At 35.4% G+C, this 22,775-nt stretch overlaps 1 protein-coding gene across 3 annotated transcripts in view; it reads right to left on the reverse strand.

The window, feature by feature from the left end:
• Positions 1-19,010: 19,010 nt before the first annotated feature.
• Positions 19,011-22,775, reverse strand: part of LOC143244191 (uncharacterized) — a 38,589-nt gene continuing 34,824 nt past the window's right edge. For all 3 annotated transcript variants that reach the window (XM_076488424.1, XM_076488423.1, XM_076488425.1), the window contains one exon: positions 19,011-19,190. In XM_076488424.1, the coding sequence (XP_076344539.1) occupies positions 19,146-19,190 (45 nt within the window). In that variant the 3' untranslated portion in view covers positions 19,011-19,145. The remainder of the gene's footprint in view (positions 19,191-22,775) is intronic.

Consider the following 22,775-nt stretch of genomic DNA (forward strand, 5'->3'; position numbering starts at 1 on the left):
CATCTAACTTGCCCACTGAGAGCAATCGAAACCTTAATTTTAGCATTCTAAATCCGAAGACGTACCACTGTCTCACCGGTAGTGACGTCATGACAGTAAAACGTGCTCAAACCATGAATTACAAGAAGAAGTATGCATTCTTTAGATTACAACACAGCATGCCATATGAACTTCAAAAGTAAGAAATAAAGGTATTTGCTAACCTTAATTTTGATTTTATTTACCTTGGAAACAGAACACTTTTAGGCTATGTTGCATACAAAAAAACACCTTTCCGACTTTAAACTCCAAAATGGAGGTTATTCTCAGGAAAGAAAAAAAAAAGATGGACTTTGTTTTATGGATTCGTTTGATGGACTCCTTCTTCAGGCTACTTCCAACATCATGGACAATTTTGAGCCAAGAAAAATTTGGGAGTCCTGCCTTAGAGGATTAATTATAGTCAAGATTACACCATGACATCCTCCACTAAGGTAATGACTGGTAGTATTACATGAGGTATGTCCAGCAGTCATACTCCAGGTTGTCGTCTGTGGTAGGTTCAATATCTCATCAAGCCACAATAAACTTGAATTATATTATATGGACATCATATTCACTTCCCGTGACCCGAACTCAGAATTTTAATATACTGTTCCATTATTTATACTGTAGAGAAGACAGCCTTTGTGTAACTTTGCGCGAAATTCAGAAACAAACAAACAAACTATAAATAAGATTTTGGTGCACGAGTTCTGTGCACTAACAACAGCGTTAGAAACACTTTGGATACGTCAAGTCACTTGTGGTCTGACTGTCACTATCATTAGGAACACTTTGGATACGTCAAGTCACTTGTAATCCATCACTAGCGTATTCATACTTCCCAACACAACAAGTTAAATAGGATGTTTTTTCTCTTCATGGTTTGGGATGCACTTGTTTCGTGCAAAGCAAGTTTTAAGCAGCGTTATGCTCTGTTAACTCAACGAAATTTATTTCTTTGTTTGGTTTACGCAGTTCTATATTAAAAATATTTACACTACCAATTAATAGTTCGAGCTAACATACTAGATTGAAGGTTAATTAGTGAACTGTATCTAGCGCGGAATTTTGCGTTAATATACTGATAATTTGTACAAATAATTTTGTGTGTGTGTGTGTATTAGTTTGTTATAACTTAAAAAACAAGTCGAAACAAAAATAAATTGAACAAAGACGCTGCACGATTTGAAAATATCAAAGGGTATAAGCTATAATGTGGGAATATAAAATGTACCCTACGTTTTGGAGGTGACTGAAGAAGTAGGACCTACATTGTGGTGGGGGATACACCGTCTATCAGTCTTAACCTCCATTCGCCAGTCTCACATAAGAAAGAAAAAGTAGCAATAGATACAGAAATAGAAATTAGGAGAGCGAGATGTGGTACTCAAGCCCACAACGTCCCACATCTATATTATCCTTCACTACCTGCAGACAGATGTGGAAATATGGAAATAAAAAGAAAAAAGAAAATAAGGAAATAAAGTACTACCATTTGGAGGAAAGTAAGCTTAAAACTTACCTCTTGAAGTTAGCATACCCAATATGGTAGAAAAGCATTAACTGATAGCACAGTAGACGAATTATATTAGTATAAATAGTCCCCTCCAGCTATCCAACCAATCAAACTAGTATAGCTCCAAACCACCACCCATTCACCCAGTCTACTGTGACTATCATGCTCTAAATAAGCCTTTATAGGCAGCAAGGTGTACATCCGCATAAAGTAGTGCCAAGTTGTTAAATTACCTTATTCATAGCTTAAAATAGTTATTAGAAATTGTAAGTAAAATTTCTATAATTTTTTTTACTCCATATTTATTTAATACATTCTTATATTTGTTGCAGAATAGTTTAATAATTTTATTAAAATTTCTTTATTAAATCCATTAACTATTAAATTTTAGTATCAGTATATCAACACTACTGATAAAAACGGTAATATATTACAAGTTTTACAATATCTGGATAACTATGAAATTATAATGTTTATAACAGAAGGATATGCAACATTACTATGTAAGAAGGCTAAACCACAGATTGGAAAACCAAAATATTTTCTTTTATCAAAAATATTTATATTGATATCCTTATCAATTATTTTAATTCCTAAATCTAAATACTGTACTTCTGTATTAGATATTGAAGTATTTTTTTTATTTCTAATTCTGCTGGATAGTGTTAATAACATTATTTATTTTAGTATTATTTATACTAATTAAATAATCTACGTATCTGTAAGTTCAGGTAAAAATATTTAATTTGTGCAGTTTTTAATAAATCTATTCTCATAACAGTAAAGATATAAATTTTCTGTACAAGTAGAATAGTCAGCTTCCATTGAAACTCCTATTACTTGTTTAAAATCCCGGTTATTAAAAAATATATAATTATTGCAAATACAGAAACATAATGTAACTTTTATGTTTTTGGAGATAAATTTTCTTTCTTCCATTTCTGTAAAAGGATAACAGAACTTTTCTATATCTTTTAATGGAATTGTAGTGAAATCAAATGTTTGAATATAATTTATTTGTTTACAATTTTTTTTGGATATTTTAAAATGGGATGATTATTTTTATTATGTTTTTATTATTAACATTTATATTTTTAACTTTATCAAGTAAAATATAAAGTAATATATTTAATAATTGTTCTTATTGAATTAGAAATAATTCTAAATTTAATTGGTGATTTATGGTGTTTGGGAATAACATAAAGAAACTGTAAATATACATAAGGATTTTGTTTAGAATTTTGTTAAATATAAAATTTGAGCTAAACAGAGTAAAACTATTAACCTTGTGTTTCAGATATTTTAACATTATCGTTAAGCCTATTAACATATGAATGTAACTTTTCTTACTATCAAAGTCTAATCCTTTATTTGCTCTGCATTATCATTACTGATAAACAGGTTTTCGTTTGTTTGTTTTGAATTTCACGCACAGCTACACGAGCAGTAAAAGAGTAGAGGAAAGGCAACTAGTCATCACCACGCACCGCCTACTCTTGGGCTACTCTTTTACCAACGAATAATGGGCCTGACCGTCATTTATAACGTCCTCCGGCTGGAAGGGCGAGCAGGTTTGGTAGGATAGGGATTCGAGCCCACGATTCTTGGATTTCTCTGATATCCTTTAAAATACTGATTTTAAAACTGGTTCTATGGAAGATACCATTACTGCTTAATTATTTTTATCTACTCTCATTTTAAGTCACAAAATTTCGAAAATATTGGAATAAGAAGTGTAGATGGTTAAGCCTATCTCTATCCTTTTTAAATATTAACAAATTATTTTAACGCTAAAACTTGTGGTTCGACCCACTCGCGGACGCAGCGCAGGCAGCCCATTTTGTTTGTTTGTTTGGGATTAAGCACAAAGCTAAACAATGAGTTATCTGTGCTCTGCCTACTACGGGTATCGAAACCAGATTTTTTAGTGGTGTGAGTCCACAGACATGCCGCTGTGCATTAGGGGACGCCTATTTTATAGGTGTCTGTTTTATTGCTAAGTCAATCGGGTTATCTACTATATCTACCGAGGGGAATCGAACCTCTGATTTTAGTGTTGTAAATCCGTAGACTTGTCGCCGTCCTGTCGGGGAAATGTTTTTGTTTAGCTTTGTGTCAAATAATTCACACAGAGTTACAATAACTGATCTTAAGTGCGAAAGAAAAAGTCGACATTTCATTTCCCAATTCAGTTTTGTTTGTTTTGAATTTCGCGCAAAGCTACACGAGGGATATCTGCGCCAGCCGTCCCTAATTTAGCAGTGTAAAACTAGAGAGAAGGCAGCTAGTCATCACCATGTACCGACAACTCATGGACTACTCTTTTATAAACGAATAGTGAGTTTAACTGTGACCTTATAACGTCCTTCACGGCTGAAAGGGCAAGCATGTTTCGTGTGACGGGAATTCGAACCCGCGAACCTCGGATTAGGAGTCGAGTGCCTTAACCACCTAGTCATGCGGGGCTTCCCAGTTTAGAAGAATTATGAAATATCTCGCAATTCCTTTACAAATTAATATTTTCTTACGTTATCTTGTTAGTTTCATTTATTTCAAATTCAAAAAATTGAATTGAGAAAACAAACTACGTGATATCACATGTTTCACCCATCTTACAATAGCATCAGAGACAGTTTGAATATGTAAAGTCACATGAAGTCCACTTTCCAATAGTATTAGAAACAGTTTCAATACGTCGACTCACATGTGGGCCATCTTTCCCTAGCATTCGAGACATTTTGAATACATTAAACTTTGTTTTAGAGACAGTAATAAAAACAAAATGAATACTAAATGAACCACTGTTACCAGTTCATCAGCGATACTGTCCATCGCCAATTTACTAATAAAACGACCACTTCTAATGACCATACAGTTGTGACCGAAGAAATATTATGAGTTATATTAAAAAGGGGAAAGTGAATGAAACATTCATGAAGCTAACCACCTGTTTCTTACATGTCTGTCTGTCAGGACAAGTGCCAAACGTCAGGTTGGCATAATCTCTAAACACTTGTATGCTTGTACATGTATACATACGCACATATTTCGTCTATAAATACATTTGTCAATCTACGCGTATTGAACTGCACATAGAAACTGAACTCGAACATCTGAAACAATTTCTTGGCGTTTTTTCTTTTATCCTATTTCGCACCTGTACAATATTGTATGTCTGCCCATCGTAGATTATAACTGGTTTGTAACTTTTCGTTTATTAATATATAATCTTATTTTTTCACAAACTCGTTTCACACAAATATAAACCAGTTTTGAAACTACTTTCATTTGTGTATTGTTAAAATAAAACTACTTTCCTTGTATATTGTTAAAATAAACTACTTTTATTTGTGTATTCTTAAAATAAAACTATTTTCATTTGTGTATTGTTAAAATAAACCTACTTTCATTTGTGTATTGTTAAAATAAAACTGCTTTTTTGTATATTGTTAAAATAAAATTACTTTCATTTGTGTATTGTTAAAATAAAACTACTTTCATTTGCGTATTGTTAAAATAAAATTACTTTCATTTGTGTATTGTTAAAGTAAAATTACTTTCGTCTGTGCATTTTTATTACTTTAGGTTTTCTATTTCCTCAATTAACTATCCTTATAAATAATATCCTTGTGTTAATCTGTCCAGAACTTTCCTCACAAATTTCTCGATCAAATGATATAAAATCTCATATACCTAGAAAGGTCTTTGTCCGAAAAGTCTGAACAGCATATTGGATTTTTAATTAAGAATTGCCTTACCCGTATTTTACTTGGTGAGTTTTTTTTAATCCAACGAGTATGCTAAACGATGGCATAATGACGTTGTTATTATATGATGACTGGCTTCCATCTCAACAACAGTTTTTGTTTTCTTTTGTTTGCAAAACACTTCACAAACAGCACTCAATTTGTGTGTAATTTCCTAAAAATACGAACATTACACTAAATATAATTACTAGGGTCTTTCTCAATTTATTTAGATCTAAAATGCACATGCGCAATTTGTTCAAAACCATGTGCTCACCACTTTTGAACATGAATTCAGACGTTTCTGCATTAACTGCTAAGTTTGCCATCATAACAACTTAACATTTACCATATTTTCCAACATCTCAGCTCCAGTTAATTTAATAGACTGGTATAAACACCTTTAAACTTTTTTTTTCTTCACTACGGGTTTTATTATTCGTCTCTTGTGAATTTCTTTCTTTCGTCTCGTAAAACTGTGTTATACTTCCGTACACTATTATAAATATCATTATTTTGTTTACTTTATGTGTAGTTTTATAAAATAAAGTTACGTAATTTAGTTTTATTAAATAAAGTCACATATATGTAACTGCGTAAAAGTTTATCAAATAGACTAAGATTTATTGATTTAACACACAATTCCTGTATAAAAGTGTAGCTTAAGTTCCGTGCGGCAAAATGGTATAATATTAAAACATTTTAAAAGCGTTCGACTATTTCACCAGATATTTCCGAAAGTGTTAGTTACGAAAAAAAAATCTACAATTCGCTCGAATCTCAGGTTTGATCTAGTCGTTTCAGGTATCTAATAAATTTTGTTTTTGTTTATTTACTGAATTTCGCTGAAAGCTACACGAGGGCTATCTGCGCTAGCCATCCCTAATTTAGCATTGTAAAACTAGAGGGAAGGCAGCTAGTCATATCCACCCAGCGCCAACTCTTGGGCTACTCTTTTACTAACGAATAGTGGGATTGACCATCACATTATAACGCCCTCATGGCTGAAAGGGCGAGCATGTTTGGTGTGACGGGGATTCAAAACTGCGATCCTCAGATTGCAAGTTGAGTGTCCTAACCACCTGTCCATGCCGGATCGCTACTAAAAAGCTGTCTGCTCTAGCACCTTTAGCTGTATACTGCGCTATCTGTGCTCTTCCCACCTGTGAGGGTATCAAAACCAGGTTTCTAACGTTGTATGTCAGCAGACGTACTGCTGTGCCTCTGGTGGGGAGGTGTTGAAGTGATAGACTAGAGAAGAGGCAGCTATTCAACACCTTCTACAGTCAAATTTTGGAATACTCATGGAGTAATACCGTGACAGTATAAAGCCCTAGCTGCTAAAAGGAGAAACACGTTCGGTGACGGTTTCGAACCCACGACCAGCAGATTGCAGGTCTAACTCCCAACTACAGACTATATCAATTTAATAAATACATCAGGAACTGAACATTAAAAGAATGACTACTGTATTCACATTTGAATGAAATATAATTTGAGACTTGAAGATATCATCAGTCTGGATGTAATAAGTAATGGAAATAAATAAACTCTGTCATAAATAACAAAATAATTCAACGTCATCTTCTGTGCACAAGTGGTCAGCGCACGGTACTCATAAGTTAGCATTCGTGAGAAATGCCGAGGTTGTGAATTCGATCCTCACCTGCAAAACGTAATTTTAGCACCACGTAATCTAGTTATACCCCACAACGGTATGCTTGTGGATTTACAACGCTAGATATCTAGTTTCGATTGCTGTGGTGGGCAGAGCACAGATAAACCGTTGTGTAGGCTTGTGATTAATTACAAACAAACTAAACCATACCAAGATGCTACGTCAGGTAATATTTTTGTGGATATGTAACACTTACGTGTCTTTAAAATACTGAATGTACTCCTACAAACTTGAATTCCAAAAACATATTTAATCAAGAATTACAAAACTTGTAACTTTCTAACAGAAACGTTAGTGATGTGGAGGTGGAGGAGACGGTCCAGTCGGTTGCTGTTCTTGGTTTGGATCTACTTATCCGGATAGTCACAACCAAAAGGTCTTTTTCCCACTCTTGAACCCAATAATGGGACAGACTGTCATTTCTATAACGTGCCCACAGATGTAAGTGAGTATCATGCTCAAAAGCATCAAGTATCGAAAAACTGAACTCTTTGGTTAGCAGTCCAATATAATAAACTTCAAGCCACGCCTGGTCTCATGAGTTATAGATTCTCAAAGAAAAACAAAGTTATATGTATTGTTCGTTTTGGTACCCTTAGGCTCAGTTAATTAGTTTTTACTTTTTTTTAATGAAGTTATGAAGTTTGAACAGTCTCTCGAATCAACAACAGAATTATCATAAGCGAAGTTACTTCCTTCTGCGCATTAAAATAAAAAATCCTTTTATATGTTTCAAATTCCTTTGCTAGACAAAAAAAAAGTATTTCGTTGCTTTATTATCCGGCGCTTGATTTGTAAAAAAAGAAACAAATAATAATAGATACAACACCTGAACATCTTGACCAGTATGTTGGTTGTATTAAACTCAGTCAGCCATTTCCATCTCTTTTATCATTGACTGTGAAAAGTTTCTTCTTGAACCACTTTGAGTTTCATCTTGGCTAGAGTTTTGATTAACTCAACCTTTTTCGTTTTCCATATCATTATTTCTAAAAGCATCTTCGTAAACTAGTCTGAGTCTAAATCTGATTTTGCAAAGAATGTCAGTTTTAGTAAAAAAGATCAATCAGGTTCATTGGACCCTTTACTCTTCAATATCCAGATCCTTTTTAAGTTTAGATTTTGCAGTAGATAAAATAACGTAATGCAAGAACTTCATCACTGGTGCTGCAACTCGATGTTAAAATATATTATTTTATTCAACTGTATTTATGATCTAAACACCTTTTAAGTTATTATCTCTGCAGTACAAAGATGAAAAAACTGAATGGTTTTTATAACTCTTTTGGGCCACTCCTAAACTCTGCTATTGATTTTAATGGTTGCCTTTATATCTTTCGGGGTTCAACTCATTGATCAAAAAAAAGTCAGTCGATCCTTATAGAAGAATGGTACAGCGCTAAATCTAAGGATTTACTACGCTAAAATCGGGAGTTCGATTCTTCCTTTCAGCAGACACAGGAGATAGCCTTATGTGGCTTGGCTATAGGAAAAACATAAAAAACGCACACCTTTTATAGAAACAAGCGCCATTTGCTTTTGACGTAATGTGTCGAAAACGAAATCACACGAGCCAAGCATATTAACAATCGATATTATTCATTCCTCAGGTATTTAGTTCAATTACTCACACATAAATATAAATAAATGAACATATAGCATCGAAGTAAAGGCATAAATAATTATAATTACCGTTTAGTTACTATTTACATATAATTGTAAAGATTGTAATAGCGTCGTGCTGAAAATTTAGTTGAAATAAGAACATACCATCAATTACTGAACTAAGACATACAATAGCATCGCCAACAAGTATTTTAATCAAAAAGCATAAACTATTTACATACAACAAAAGTTTATCTGCAAGATATGTTGATAGATGTCGCTTCTTCTACCTTCTCCACACAGGAAAAATATTGCAATCTTCCATTTCAAAGATCTGGTTTGGTTTATTTTAAATTTCGCGCAAAGCTGCTCAAGGGCTATCCGTGCTAGTCTTTCCTAATTTAGCAGTGTAAGACTAGAGGGACTTTTTTACCAACGAATAGTGGGGTTGACCGTCCAGTTATAACGCCCCTACGGCTGAAAGAACAAGCATGTTTGATGTGACGTGGACTCGAATCCGCAACGCTCAGATTACGAGTCGAGAGTCTTAAGTACCTGGCCATGCTGGGCCTCATTTCGAAGAAACAAAACTTTAGACTTGGTACACGGACATTCTTTGACCTGCAAAGTTTATTGATTTATAAAGAAATAAATCTTCTAATGTTACAGCAAGTTGTAAATTACAATATTTTACGTTCGGGAGTTCGAGTAAATTCTACTTTTAGTTGCATATCCAGACAATAAATCCAGGAATTCATGGTTCACGACCCGTCGTTGTAAAATCAAATTCTGCACTTTTGATCTATGGGTGGGCTACTTTTTACTCAAAAAAGAATTGCATGAGATTTCACGGTGGATCTTATGTTTTATCTTATTTTTTCCCCTTAGCCTGTCAGTTTCAAAATTAGAAACGACTACAAACGTGTGGCCTTTGTGTATCTTTGAACAAAAACTCTAAATACATCAACAACCATGAATGCGCATTCATTAGTAAAATGAAACATTAAGCAATGTGTCAACACGATTAGTTTAAAGCACTTGTGAAAAACGTAATGCAACGAGTCGCCAATATCTCGTTTTGTGAAATGAAAATGACGAAAAATAGATAAAGCTGCGTAAATACGAAGTTTTCTTGGCTCGTCTCTACTAAAGCATCTATTGATTTTAAATTCGTTGTTAGACAATAGTTTCTCTCCGAACGGACCAAACAAACAGTGCATGCTCTATGAACAGAAGAAATATTGATCTGACCTTAATTTAACAAATTATAACATTAGATGGAAATTAGAATAGAACGTTCAATGTCATTTAAATGTTAATAGATAATTAACAAAAGATTAAACCAAGCCACACTGTTACATTTAAATAGGGTACAAATATAAATTAAAACAAGAACTGCCCTTCATTATTACTGGCAATAATTATATAATTATAATTATATAAATTCATGGCGTCTTCTGATACTTTTTGTGTCGTGTTTTATATTTCTCGCTGTCAGTACCAACTATTCTAATCAGGGGCTTTAAATTTTCCATTTTCAATTAATTCTCAATAATGTAATAATCCATACATTGAAGGTTCATTGTTAATATGAATAAGCGTTGAAAATTTCATTGTCAATACGAACAAAGGTTGAAGGTTCATTGTCATTATCTTTGTTTGTTTTTATTTCGTGCAGAGCTACACGAGGGCTATCTGCGCTAGCCGTCCCTAATTCAGCAGTGTAAAACTAGAGAAAAGACAGCCGGTCATCGCAACTCATAGCCAACTCTTGTGCTACTCTTTTATCGATGAATAGTGAGATTGACCGTCACATTATAACGCCCCACGTATGAAGGAGCAAGTATATTTGGTTGTGACGGGAGATTCGGACTCGTGATCCTCAGATTACTAGTCAAGCGCCCTAACCACCTAGCCATGCCAGGCCTTCATCGTTAGTATGAACAAAAGTTGCAGGTTCCTTGTTTATTGTTTAATTTTTAAAGCTCTTAGTAGCACAGCAGTAAGTCTCCGGATTTATAACTGGTTAAGATACCCATAGTGGGCACAGCACAGTTATAGGTATTGCATAACTTTGTGCTTAAGTAAAAAGAAACGGCAAAAAAGGAAACAATTTTTAAATAAAACTGATTCTTTAGCATTGTCCTGACATCTGCCGGCACCCACCCACACTATCACCGCATTATCGTGAATTAAACAAAATTAAAAGTCAGTCATATGTTTTGGTGTGTATGTGTGCGTCTGAAGCTAAGCTAGCAGTTGAGAAACTTTAAATCATAATGGTGTCAGAATATGTAGATTCACATGTACAGCTACAAGTTGTTGTTGGACTATCAACACAATGGATTTTATGTTCTTTGTCCATGGCGAGGCATTAAACCTAGAATTTTTATGCTGTAGGTCTGAAAATTTCCAACGAATTCACAGGAGCGTTGTCTGATGAATTATAACTCCTTTCGCAACATGTTTTTTATCTCTCTCTCTTCTGTTTCCATTATTGTTCCGCTTTGGAAAACAGATCATTAATATTGAAATTTTATTTTTTTAATTGATTGATTGATTATTTGGAATTAAGCACAAAACTACACAATGGACTATCTGTGCTCTCACCACCACAGGCCCAGCACGGCCAAGTGTGTTAAGGCGTGCGACTCGTAATCTGAGGGTCGCGGGTTCACATCCCCGTCGCGCCAAACATGCCCGCCCTTTCAGCCGTGGAGGCGTTATAATGTAACGGTCAATCCCATTATTCGTTGGTAAAAGAGTAGCCCAAAAGTTGGCGGTGGGTGGTGATGACTAGCTGCCTTCCCTCTAGTCTTACACTGCTAAATTAGGGACGGCTAGCACAGATAGCCCTCGAGTAACTTTGCGCGAAATTAAAAAAAAAAAACAACCAAACTCACCACCACGGGTATAGAAACCCAGTTTCTAGCAATGCACTCGCATTGCATATCGCTGTGCCACGAGAGGGTTTTTTTTATATTATTATTATTATTATGGTTTGTTTCGAATTTCACGCAAAGCTACACAAAAGCTATCTGCGCTAGCCGCCCCTAATTTTGCAGTGTAAGACTAGAGGGAAGGCAGTTAGTCATCACCACCCACCGCCAACTCTTGAACTACTCTTTTACCAACGAATAGTGGGATTGACCATCACATTATAACGCCCCCACGGCTGAAAGGGCGAGCATGTTTGGTGTGACGGGGTTTCGAACCTATGACCCTCGGATTACAAGTCGAGTGCCTTATCCACCTGGTCATGCCAGGTCCTTACTATCATGGATAATTTTAGCTGCATACTAATATCTCTAAGTTTATATCACATTTTGGTACAGTAAAGAAATATTTAACTAGATGTACTGAAATCAATAATGTTGTTAAGAGTGACGGTCAAATCCCACCATGCAGGTTAATAAGACCAATCACAGATTTGGCGGCGTGCTTTGTTGTTTAACAGTCATCCTCTAATCTATCAATTTAATGTAAAGGCTATGTGCATATTGCCCTCGTATAGATATGCGCGAAATTCTGAACAAAAGTCACATGAATTTAATTTATAAGAATGAATATTGTGTTGTGGTGACTATTTCTACTTCTTGAATTAAATATTCACATTTGAATCTTACAAATTCGCGTGGTTGGTGAGGAGTGAGTTTTCACCCCAAACATGGAACGAAATGTAGTTTCAATAAAAATGTTTTCAACTGACTCAGTACAGATTATTGATTTGAAATTTTTGAGTATCAGACTTCAGAATTCCTTTGTTCGCCGTAGTAGATTGTTGGCCAAATCCTTGTTGTTGTTGTTGGGTACACTATGTTGTTGTTTCCTTCAACAGTGAATAAAACTCCATGAAAATAAAGGAAAAGTTGAGTTAGGTGATATATACCTGGCACCGCCAAAGTATAGCAGTCCGTTATGTTTATTGTTCGAGATACGTCTACAAACACAATATGTGTGGTATGGTTCTACAAACACAATCTGTTTGATTTCTGTTTCCTGCCTTGAAGCTCTTTTAACAGTTAACTTCTCACTGTCACTTTCTTTTAACTATGTTGTTAGGTTGTCCTCCTATTCGTTTCCTTTTACAAACCAGATTGGAGTAGTTTAGTAATTTGATAAATCAGACAGAAACAGTTTACTAATTTTATGTATCGTATTACGATTCTCTAGTAATTTGCAAATCAGATTGTAGTGCCCTAGGGTTTTACAACTCAGATTAGAATGTTCTGGTATTTTACAAATCAGATTGAAATAGTCTAGTAATTTACAAATCAGATTGGAGTACATTAATACGATGGAACACTTCTAATGTGATAGATGGGATCCACAATACGGGGTCGCGTTATTTCGGAGTACCAAGAAATGGTACTTTTTTCACATCCCTTGCATTGTTATTCGGCACATGAGATGTTTACTCATTGACGTGAAAGCTTCTAACACCTATATTATCACTCAGTTCCCGTCACTCATATCTTCTGTTATAATTTCTTTTTATCTAATATCCCAGCCATTATGCTTATTAATTGCAATGTTGACACGATTAAACGCAGAACGACTGTTGTTATTTTGCACAAACAAACATTAAAATAAAATGTTGAACCGCACTAACATTTCTTAGGCCTAACTTTAAAGAACAGAAATCAAGAGCACGCGATACTTCAGTCAATAAAAATAACAAAGTTAGATTTTTTGAAAATTTAATATTCTCTAAATTGTGTTTTTGTTTCGTTACATTTCTTCAACTATTCATATAATGTTGATTTCTCACTCTGGTTGAATTCTGGCCAAGAACCAAGTCAAGTTCGTTTCTTAGACACGTTTGTTGATAACATCTTAGTTTTGTAGCCAACGGAGACGAGCTTCGAGATGTTTTATTGCTTCACTGGCCTTGGTAGGTGGGGTTAGCAAGTTGTCATTGTGATCACCTTCGGTAAAGTATAGTTCTAGTAGTTCATCATGGCCAGGTGGTTAAGACGCTTAACTCGCCCACCAAGGATCGCGGGTTCGAATCCCCCTTCACACCACACATGCTCGCCCTTGCAGCCATGGGAGCGTTATAATGTGACGGTCAAGCTTACTATTCGTTGAGTGGTGATAACTAGCTGCCTTACACTACCAAATTAGGGACGACTAGTGCAGATAGCCCTCGTGTAGCTTTGAGCGAAATTAAAAAAAATGGTTCTGGTTCTATTGCTACTTCTAGTCACATTATGAGCAGTCTCTTCATCAAAACTGTGCTCATGGGTTCGTCAATCGTTATCTGCAGACAGCCACTGGTGAGAAAATTGGAAACTAAACAATGATCACGTAATATTCAAATCTCGTTTCATGGGAGCGCTCTCTAACGTGAGTCTCTGTATTTTACATGTCATATTTGAAGTGCCGCAGAGATACATTTATATACTCTTCAAAAAAAGAAACGCAAAAGGCAAAATTTGAGACAAATTGTTAACAAGTTTATTCCGGTAGTTCTGTATGACATGTGTGAAACTTTGCACATTCACTGCTGAACATCCAAAGTCTGCAAAGTTTACTAGGTGAAGTTTAACGTCACTCAACGTGAGCATCAATAACTGCTTGGCATCTCCTGCCCATGGAAGCGATGAGATGACGAATCACATCCTGTGGAATGGCTGCCCACTCAGCCTGCAAAGCTGCTGCAAGCTGAGGTAGAGTCTGCGGTTGAGGTTGTCGCCATCGCAGACGTCGGTCCAACTCGTCCCAAAGATGTTCGATGGGGTTTAAATCTGGTGATCTGGAGGGCCAGGGAAGAACGTTGATGTTGTGGTGTCTCAAGAAGATAGTGGTGAGTCGGGCTGGGTGAGGACGGGCGTTGTCATGTTGAAAAACGTCGTTGACGTTCACCATGATGGGTTGCACATGGGGCCTAAGAATCTCGTCGACGGTTGCATACGGTCTGTTCGGAAATCCTACGCAGCCCTGGTATGGTTGAGGCAGTAGACGTCGCAGTGGTGGTCCTATCCCGAAGGTGACGTAACCGGATGTAGCGATCTTGTGCGAGCGTGGTCACACGAGGTCTGCCAGATCGTGCACGGTCACGAGTTGATCCATGTTGTTGGTGACGATTCCATAGCCTTGTGATGGTGCTTGGGTGGACATTCACAGCTCTGGCAACATCTGATCGAGATTCGCCTGCTTCCAATCAACCAATGGCGTTGTTGCGTTGTGCTTCAGTCAGTCTTGGCGTAGCTGTATTGCGTGTCGGTGGCTTAACACTGAGCTATGGAAACCGAGAACCCGTTACTTTTATAGGGATTTTGCACATGTTGCACTTGCAGAACATGCAGATCTCTCAAACAAATTTATTGGACATGAATGCGTTTTGGCAAAAAATCCGATGTTTTCCTCCGTTTTCAAAGTGCACAACTTTTATTGTCATTTTGGTCTGACAATCAGTGCCTTAACACGTGTAACATCACATACTCTGAGCTTGTAACGTTATTACATATATTTCTCTTTAAAATAAAAAATATCCCTTTTGTGTTTCTTGTTTTGAAGAGTATATTTAAATGTCTGGTTTTCTTAAAACCTCATGCTTAATAAAACAGAAAATAATTTCCTAGCCAATTCAGTTACTTGTCTCTTTCCATGTAAAATTAAATACGTGTATTTAGTTGTATATCTATAATAATAAAAGTTTTGGTTAGAATTTCATTCAAAACTAAATGAGACCTGCCTGCGTTATCCGTTCTTAACTTAATTGAAGTTACAACAGTCACACACACACACAGTCAGGCTCCTTCATTATTATAGATATATATGATCTTATATATCTTTAAACAAATTGATTCAACTAATGATTATTGTTAGGCTTAAAGTAATTTTAATGTCAGAGTGAAAACGATTTTTAAAAACTAGTCGAGCTTATTGAGTTTTCATTTATTTGTTTTAAACATTTTACCTTTTGAATAGATTTTTGTTTGGAATTAAGCACAAAGCTACACAATGGGCTATCTATGCTCTACCCACCACAGGTATCGAAACCCGGTTTCTCGCGGTGTGAGTCTGAAGACATACTGCTGTGCCACTGTGTAGCTTTTTAAATATAATACGGCTAAATGGGTTGTGGAGACAGTAAATACAAGCTACTCTGAGGGCTTGAAAAGTACATGAATGAAAAGGGCTGACGTGGCTTTAAGATTTAATTTATCTATTAATAATTTCTAGATCAGTTGAGAAGAAATGAACGAATAGATCCGAAGAGATTTTGTTATGTCAGTTAGTATTATTCCCCAATCATGTCGAATCTTCTGAGAAAGAAAAAAATATTTTAATGAAAGTAAGACTTCACATTAACAGCATCCAATCACTAGTCTCGTGCCTGCTCGAGATATAAGTACATAAGGATATGCATAAACAAAAACCTCATGATTTGGTTTGGTTTTGGTTTTGTTGAATTTTGCGCAAAGCTGCACGAGGGCTATTTGCGATCGCTGTCCCTAATTTTGCAGTGTAAGACTAGAGGGAAACCATCTAGTCATCACCACCCACTACCAAATCTTGAGCTACTCTTTAACCAACGGATTGACCGACACATTATAACGCTTCAGCGGCTAAAAGGGCATGTTCGGTGTGACGGGGATTCGAACACGCGATCCGTAGATCGCTTGTCAATGCCCTAACCTACGTGTAAAATTGAATTGATAAAGTATACCCTTATGCAAATTAATTGAAACAAGACGGAAAATTACGATTTTTTCAACTTTTTGCGTTTTATATCCAAAAATTACTCACAAATTAATACATGATATGACCGCCTTTATTTTTCAGAAGATCATTAATCCGCTTTAACATCGAGTCCACGAGTTGACTGCAATCTTTACTAATTTTTGGACGTGGTACCACACCTCAATTATGGACTCAATTAGCTTATCTTTCGTAGTACAGTCTCTTCCCTGAAGTCTTTCTTTACAAATCGCCCACAATTTGTCAATAGGATTTAAGTCCGGAGAGTTTCCAGGCCAGTCCAGCACCTTTATTCGCGTTGTAGTTATAAAATTCTTCACAAGTTTCGGTGTGTGGCACGGAGCCAGATCTTACTGAAAAATGCCAGATTCATCTGGAAATCTCTTTTTCAATTCTAGAACGACTCTTCTCTGCAAAACTTCGATGTACTGTGGTCCTCGGATCATACCTTCTAGGATATATAAGCCTTCCTCGCCATAGTAGCTGAAAAAGCCCCAAAACATCTTCTTCAAGGGATGTTTTACGAACTGATTGATGTGAGTTTCTCACCTGGAGATCTGCGAACATACATACTTCTTTGACCCTGTACGAAGAAATGAATCTCGTAGCTGAATTACACCTTCATCCATTGTTTTTGCGTCCAGTTTTTGTATTTCAGACCCAATTGATACCGTTTTTTATTCATTGAATTGGTAAAAAGCTTTTTGACTGGTCTCCTTGCCCTTCTAACGTAATTTCGAATGACGTAATATTCCTCAAATTTTCATCATATATCCCAAAAATAGATCGACCGTACTGCAAAACACAGCTAGTGACGCCGTCTGTGTGAAAAAATGACTATTAAAGGAAATCAGCGGGTCCAGCAAGCCTACACCGGCTGCCATGCTGAAAATATTGTAAAATGACCATTTGTTTCAATTAATTTGCACAAGGGTGTATGTACAGCATAAAAACAAATAGATTAAAGGATATCTGTTTTTGTTCTAAATAAATGGATTGGCAAACACTTCAGTATTTCACTTATTGCTTTTGTTTGTCACGTGACATGACATCATATCCGCTATAGTGAATTTAACACAAGATTAAGGACGGGAAAAGCCACGTTTCGAACAGTGTTGCCAGCCTCCTATGTAACTGTGTGCTTAAAGCCAAGCTATCAAAAATCGTGTTACTATTACAGACCTCTAACTTGAAAGCCATAATACAAATTTATAAGGGGGTCGAAAGGGATTCTGGTCTGATTACAATAATCTCGTAAAAAAATTTTATGCTCTTTTTGCTTGTTTTTTCTTTTTTCCACTTTCTTTTTGTTTGAGAAATCCGAAAGAGTTCGAAAGGAGAAATCACCAGTATTTCTTGTATTGTGGTTAAACTTGGTTCTATGAAAAAAAAAAAACGATTATTTTTATCGTTATAAAAAATTGGATGGATTAAAGGCTTAAATCAATCACGAAGCTCCTAGATACTGTGTACAGATTACTTTTAACGAGTTTGTTACCTTACGTCGTGTGGTAAACGACCGTCACGAAAAGGATCCAAAATCAACAACAACAAATGTCGTTCACCCTTTTTTTCAATCTCTGTATCTGCGATGAATCAAGATCAGATCCAGTCTTACCTGTTGTCTAACACCAGTTCTTATGTGGAATTATTTAATTAATTATTTAATAGTAATGTTTATTCTCATTCCCCATTATGCAGACGGTACAACTTTATTGCTTCTATATAAAATATTTATGTACTACTTTCAATGTTTTTAACAACTCAAAAATTCAAAAACCTTCGTGTGTGTGTAAGTGGTGAAACAATCAAGTTATTATATTTTAAATTGTTCATCCGCTACAACCTATAATATAAATTAAAAATTTTGAGGATAGAAAGTTGAATAATTTAGCATTAATTTTGTTTCTTTGAAGTTAAGCACAAAGCTACACAATGGGCTATTTGTGCTCTACCCACCACGGGTATCGAAACTCCGTTTCTAGCGGTATAAGTCCAAAGACACAGCTGTACCATTGTGTGTGGGGGAATATTACTTTTGATGGGTTCGGTTTGGTTTGTTTGTTATTTCACGCAAAGCTACATGAGAGCTACTTGCGCTAGCAGACTCTAATTTAGGAGTGTAAGACAAGAGAGAATGCAGTTAGTCATCACCACCGACCGCCAACTCTTGGGCTAATCTTTTACCAATGAGTAATGATATTGACTGTCACTTTATAACGCCTCCACGGCTGAAAGGGCGAGCATGATTGGTGTGAATTTTGATGGGAAAAGTGACAGTTAATAAACTAAACCTAATGTAGCGGGCGTAATGTAAATAACAGCTTATCCCGCTATTGAGTTAAAAGTGATCCGGCATGTCCAGGTGGTTAAGGCGCTCGACTCATAATCTGCGGGTCGCGGGTTCGAATCCCCGTCGCATTCAATATGCTCGTCCTCGTTTTTTCGTTGGTAAAAGAGTAGCCCAAGAGTTGGCGGTAGGTGGTGTTGACTAGCTGCCTTCCCTTTAGTCTTACACTGCTACATTAATGACAGCTAGCGCAGATATCCCTTATGCAGCTTTCCCCGAAATTCAAAAGCAAAAAAAAAAAAAAGTTAAAAGTAGCCCTTAGGGGACCTTCTTACCTGCTATTTATCCGATTAAAAGTTACTGAATAGTTTGATATTTGTACGAAAGTTACTGTAATGAAAAGAGGAGAGCACAGTAATACAAAGTTTCGGTTCTAAAAATAAGTTGAATTCGCTATATACATACTTTAATTTCAACAGATATTTTTGTTATTGAGGTTAAATAGGAAGAATTATTCAAAAGCACTTCTCTAGCTTTCATTCCACCCCTTAATGACCTTGACTTCCAGCATCCTCTTCAGGTTTTCCGACATGTTTTAAAGTGTTGAGCCCAATTCTGAAACTGAAAAATAAAACAAATGATTCTGTTTATTTTCCACATAACTAATTAATCTTTTCGTTCATAATATCAATTGTTTTGTAATTTTTCAATTAAAAATGAATTCAAGCGCGCTGAAAAAATCTGTCAAATATCAAAATAAATAAAAACAACTGAAACCTGCAACCAACCGTTTGTTTTTTGAGTGGGACTTAAAGTGGTTTCACTCAAGAAACAACTTAATACAATAAATGTTTTTTGTGTGTGTCTGTGTTTCTAGAAAAAAGCCACAATGGGCTATCTGCTGTGTCCACCGCATTTTAGCAATGTGAGCCCATAAACTTGCCGCTAACCTACCGGGGGAACTTTCAATAAACTTATGAAACAAAATGAATAAACATGTAATTTTTAATGAATACTCAAATTTCTGGTTGCCTTACATAATAAAACATATTTTAAAGGTTTTTTTCTTTTATCTTTTCAGCGTTACGAAATAAATTTTCGGGTTAAACTGTTGTTGTTTCATAAAAAAAAATCTTAAAACTGTATAATGTGAGATTTCTCTGTCTCCATTTATATGCGGAAAAATTTCTTGAATTTAAATATATGAAATAAATAAGTGACTTTGTGATGACGATAAATCCACTTGAAGTTAAAATGTATCTTAGAACGACTGGTATGGATATTAACATTTTCACTGTTAAGGAGAGAACAACGTTCGACCTTCCTAGGTCATCTTCTGGTTAACAAAGAGAGAGTTTGCAACTCACCCTTACCAGTCACATGTCTTAGGGACGAGAGTATAAACGAGTACAGGGTTGTAGAGGGCGTTGCAGTTGTATGTCAGGTTATTAATTAGTTTAGGTATAAGGGGCTCCTTTATATTGGTTTAATTTTGGTTTTAGTTCTTGTGTAAATAGGGCTTCTTTGATTTTGCATTTATTTATATTTGTTTCCCTACTTAGTAGGGTGTTTCCTATGGTTATGTTGTGTTTATTTGATTTGCAGTGTTCAAAAACGTATGAAGGTGGGTTTTTTTTTGTTCTTTGAATCTAGATTCCATTTTTCTGCTTGTTTCTTCAATTTTGTTTGCAGTAGTTTTTTGCTTACATTTATCCATGCAGGAGCTGCATAGTCAATGACGGGTCTAATGTATGTTTTATATATTTTCATAATGTTGTCTGCCGTAGCTCCACTGTTTTTGCCAGTTAGACTCCTAGCATAGTTTGTGACCGCAGTGTCTCTCTCTCTCTCTCTGGTATTTGGGTGTATTTATTTGTATACTCAGGAGGGTCAGGAACACTAGACCTCTTCCTCCTTCCATGAATTTGTTCGAGTGGCCAGATTATTATATTTATAGTAAATACAGAATGGCTGGAGTGATATCATAAGTTTAAATCTGGTCCTTTTCAGGGCAATGTACATTTATATTGTTTTTTCATCTTACTTTTGTTAATAAATCTAGAACGTAGGTGGCCTGTTTTATTTTAGCACTATTTTATTATTACTATTATTATTTTAAATAATTTTATCTTAGTGATCTAATGTTTTGATTTAACGGGGAGAGGTGTTTAGGTCTCTCTTCATCATATATGCAATATCTGTCTAGTTCGCATAACAACTCATTTTTTCGCCAATTTTTATCAAATATTTTATTGTACTATGTAGAAGTCTATCTGGTATTGTTTGTGTACTTGAGTAATAGTGCATGAACTTTGATGAAGTGGTTTTAGGTACTCTGTATGCTGATGTAATTAGTGTATTCTGTAATGTGTGGAGTTTGGTTTGTATTTGTTTTTCACTTATATTGATCCATGCAGGAGCTGCATAGTCTATTACAAGTCTAATGTATGTCTTGTGTATTTTAATGATGTCTCCTGGTGTTGTTCCGTAGTTTTTACCAGTTAGACTCCTAGTCTAGTATATTCTTCGCCAATTTTAGTTTTTATGTTATTTACATGTTTTATCCATGAAAGTTTCGAATCATATGCTAACCCTAAACATTTTGCAGATGTAGCAGTTTGGAGAAGCTTTTCGTTCATGTAGATCTGAGGTTGAACTTTTTGATGTTTCGTTGATTTTGAAAATATTACTAATTGTGCCCTCGCTGTATTTATTTTAACTCTATATTTTTCGCAATATTCACATAATCTATTTAGTTGTGGTTGTAGGTTAGTGGCTGCTATTTCTGGTGTAGGGGCAATTTTCCTAATTGCTACATCATCTGCGAACTGTGACGCGTATCTATAGTTTGGGTCTTTGAGTGGTATATTATTTACAAACATCATGAAGAGAATAGGACTTACCACCCCTCCTTGAGGGACGCCAGCTTCTGGAGTGAAGAACTCCGTGCAAGTTCCTTCTAGGTTTATTCTACATTTTCTATTTTCCAAAAACTTAGATAACCAGCGAATAATTCCTCGTGGTAGTCCCATTTCATACATATGGAACAGAAGACCATTGTGTCATACAGTGTCGAATGCTTTCTCCATATCAAGGAAGCAAGCGACAGTACATTCTTTTTTATTAAAGTTGTTTATTATTGTTTTAGTTAATCTAATTAAGTAATCTGTTGTTTGTCTATATTTTCTAAATCCGTTTTGTTCTTCTGGTAATTTTGAATTAATCTTCAAAAATGTGGAGAGTCTGTTGCTTATTATTCTTTCTAGAATTTTGCCTACACAGCTGGTCAGGCTGATCGGTCGATAACTGTTTGGTTCATTGGCTGGTTTTCCGGCTTTGTGGAACATTAAAATGTTAGCTTGCTTCCAAGAAACAGGGATGTAACCAGATAAATTAAATATGGTTAATAGGCGGTCAAATTATTTTGGAGTGCCTTTTTTGAGAAGCATTGTTTGTATTCCATCATTTCCCGGCGCTTTGTTTTTTTGTATTTTTGATTGCTTGTTCAAGTTCATTTAGTATGATTTTTCTGGTGAGTAGTTGTGTATTGTAGTCATATGTATTGTTAGTGTCGCTGTTCATAATGTTGACTGGAAAGTGTGGTTTATATAATTTTATGTTATTTGTTACGTGTTTGTTATTTTATTGTAGTAATGGTTGTTCATGTCCGTGTCATTGTGTGTTTTAAATGTGTTTTGTAATTGATGTTTGAAGGCTTTTTCTTTGTTGGTTTGTGCTAAGGTGTTGTTATATTCCAGTGTTGGGTATTTTCTTGTCATGGGTTCATTTGTGAATCTTCTTAAGTGTAGCCAGAACTTACTAGGGTCGGTTTGTTCGTTTAGTTGGGAGCAGAAGTTGTCCCATTTTTCTTGTTTAAGTTGTTTAATTTCTGCTCTAATTTTATTTCTAATGTTGTTAATTTGTGTTTTTATTTCTTGTTCTCTTGTTTCCATGAATAGTCTCTTAATTGTCTTCGTTGTTTTATCATTGTTAATAGTTGTTTGGTTGGTTTCCATGCATTGTTTGTGGTTATACATTATTGTTTTGTTATCGTGTCCGTAGCTACTTTTAGAAGGCACTCCATGATTATTTGACAGTATGAATCAATTTCAGATTCGTTGTTCACTGTATGTTTAATTTTTTCTGGTAGTTTGTTGTCTAATGTTTTTTGAAATTCTTGCCAATTAGCTTTTTTGTAATCAAATT

The sequence above is a fragment of the Tachypleus tridentatus genome, chromosome 2, assembly GCF_004210375.1.
Source record: "Tachypleus tridentatus isolate NWPU-2018 chromosome 2, ASM421037v1, whole genome shotgun sequence".
Taxonomy (NCBI): Eukaryota; Metazoa; Arthropoda; class Merostomata; order Xiphosura; family Limulidae; genus Tachypleus; species Tachypleus tridentatus.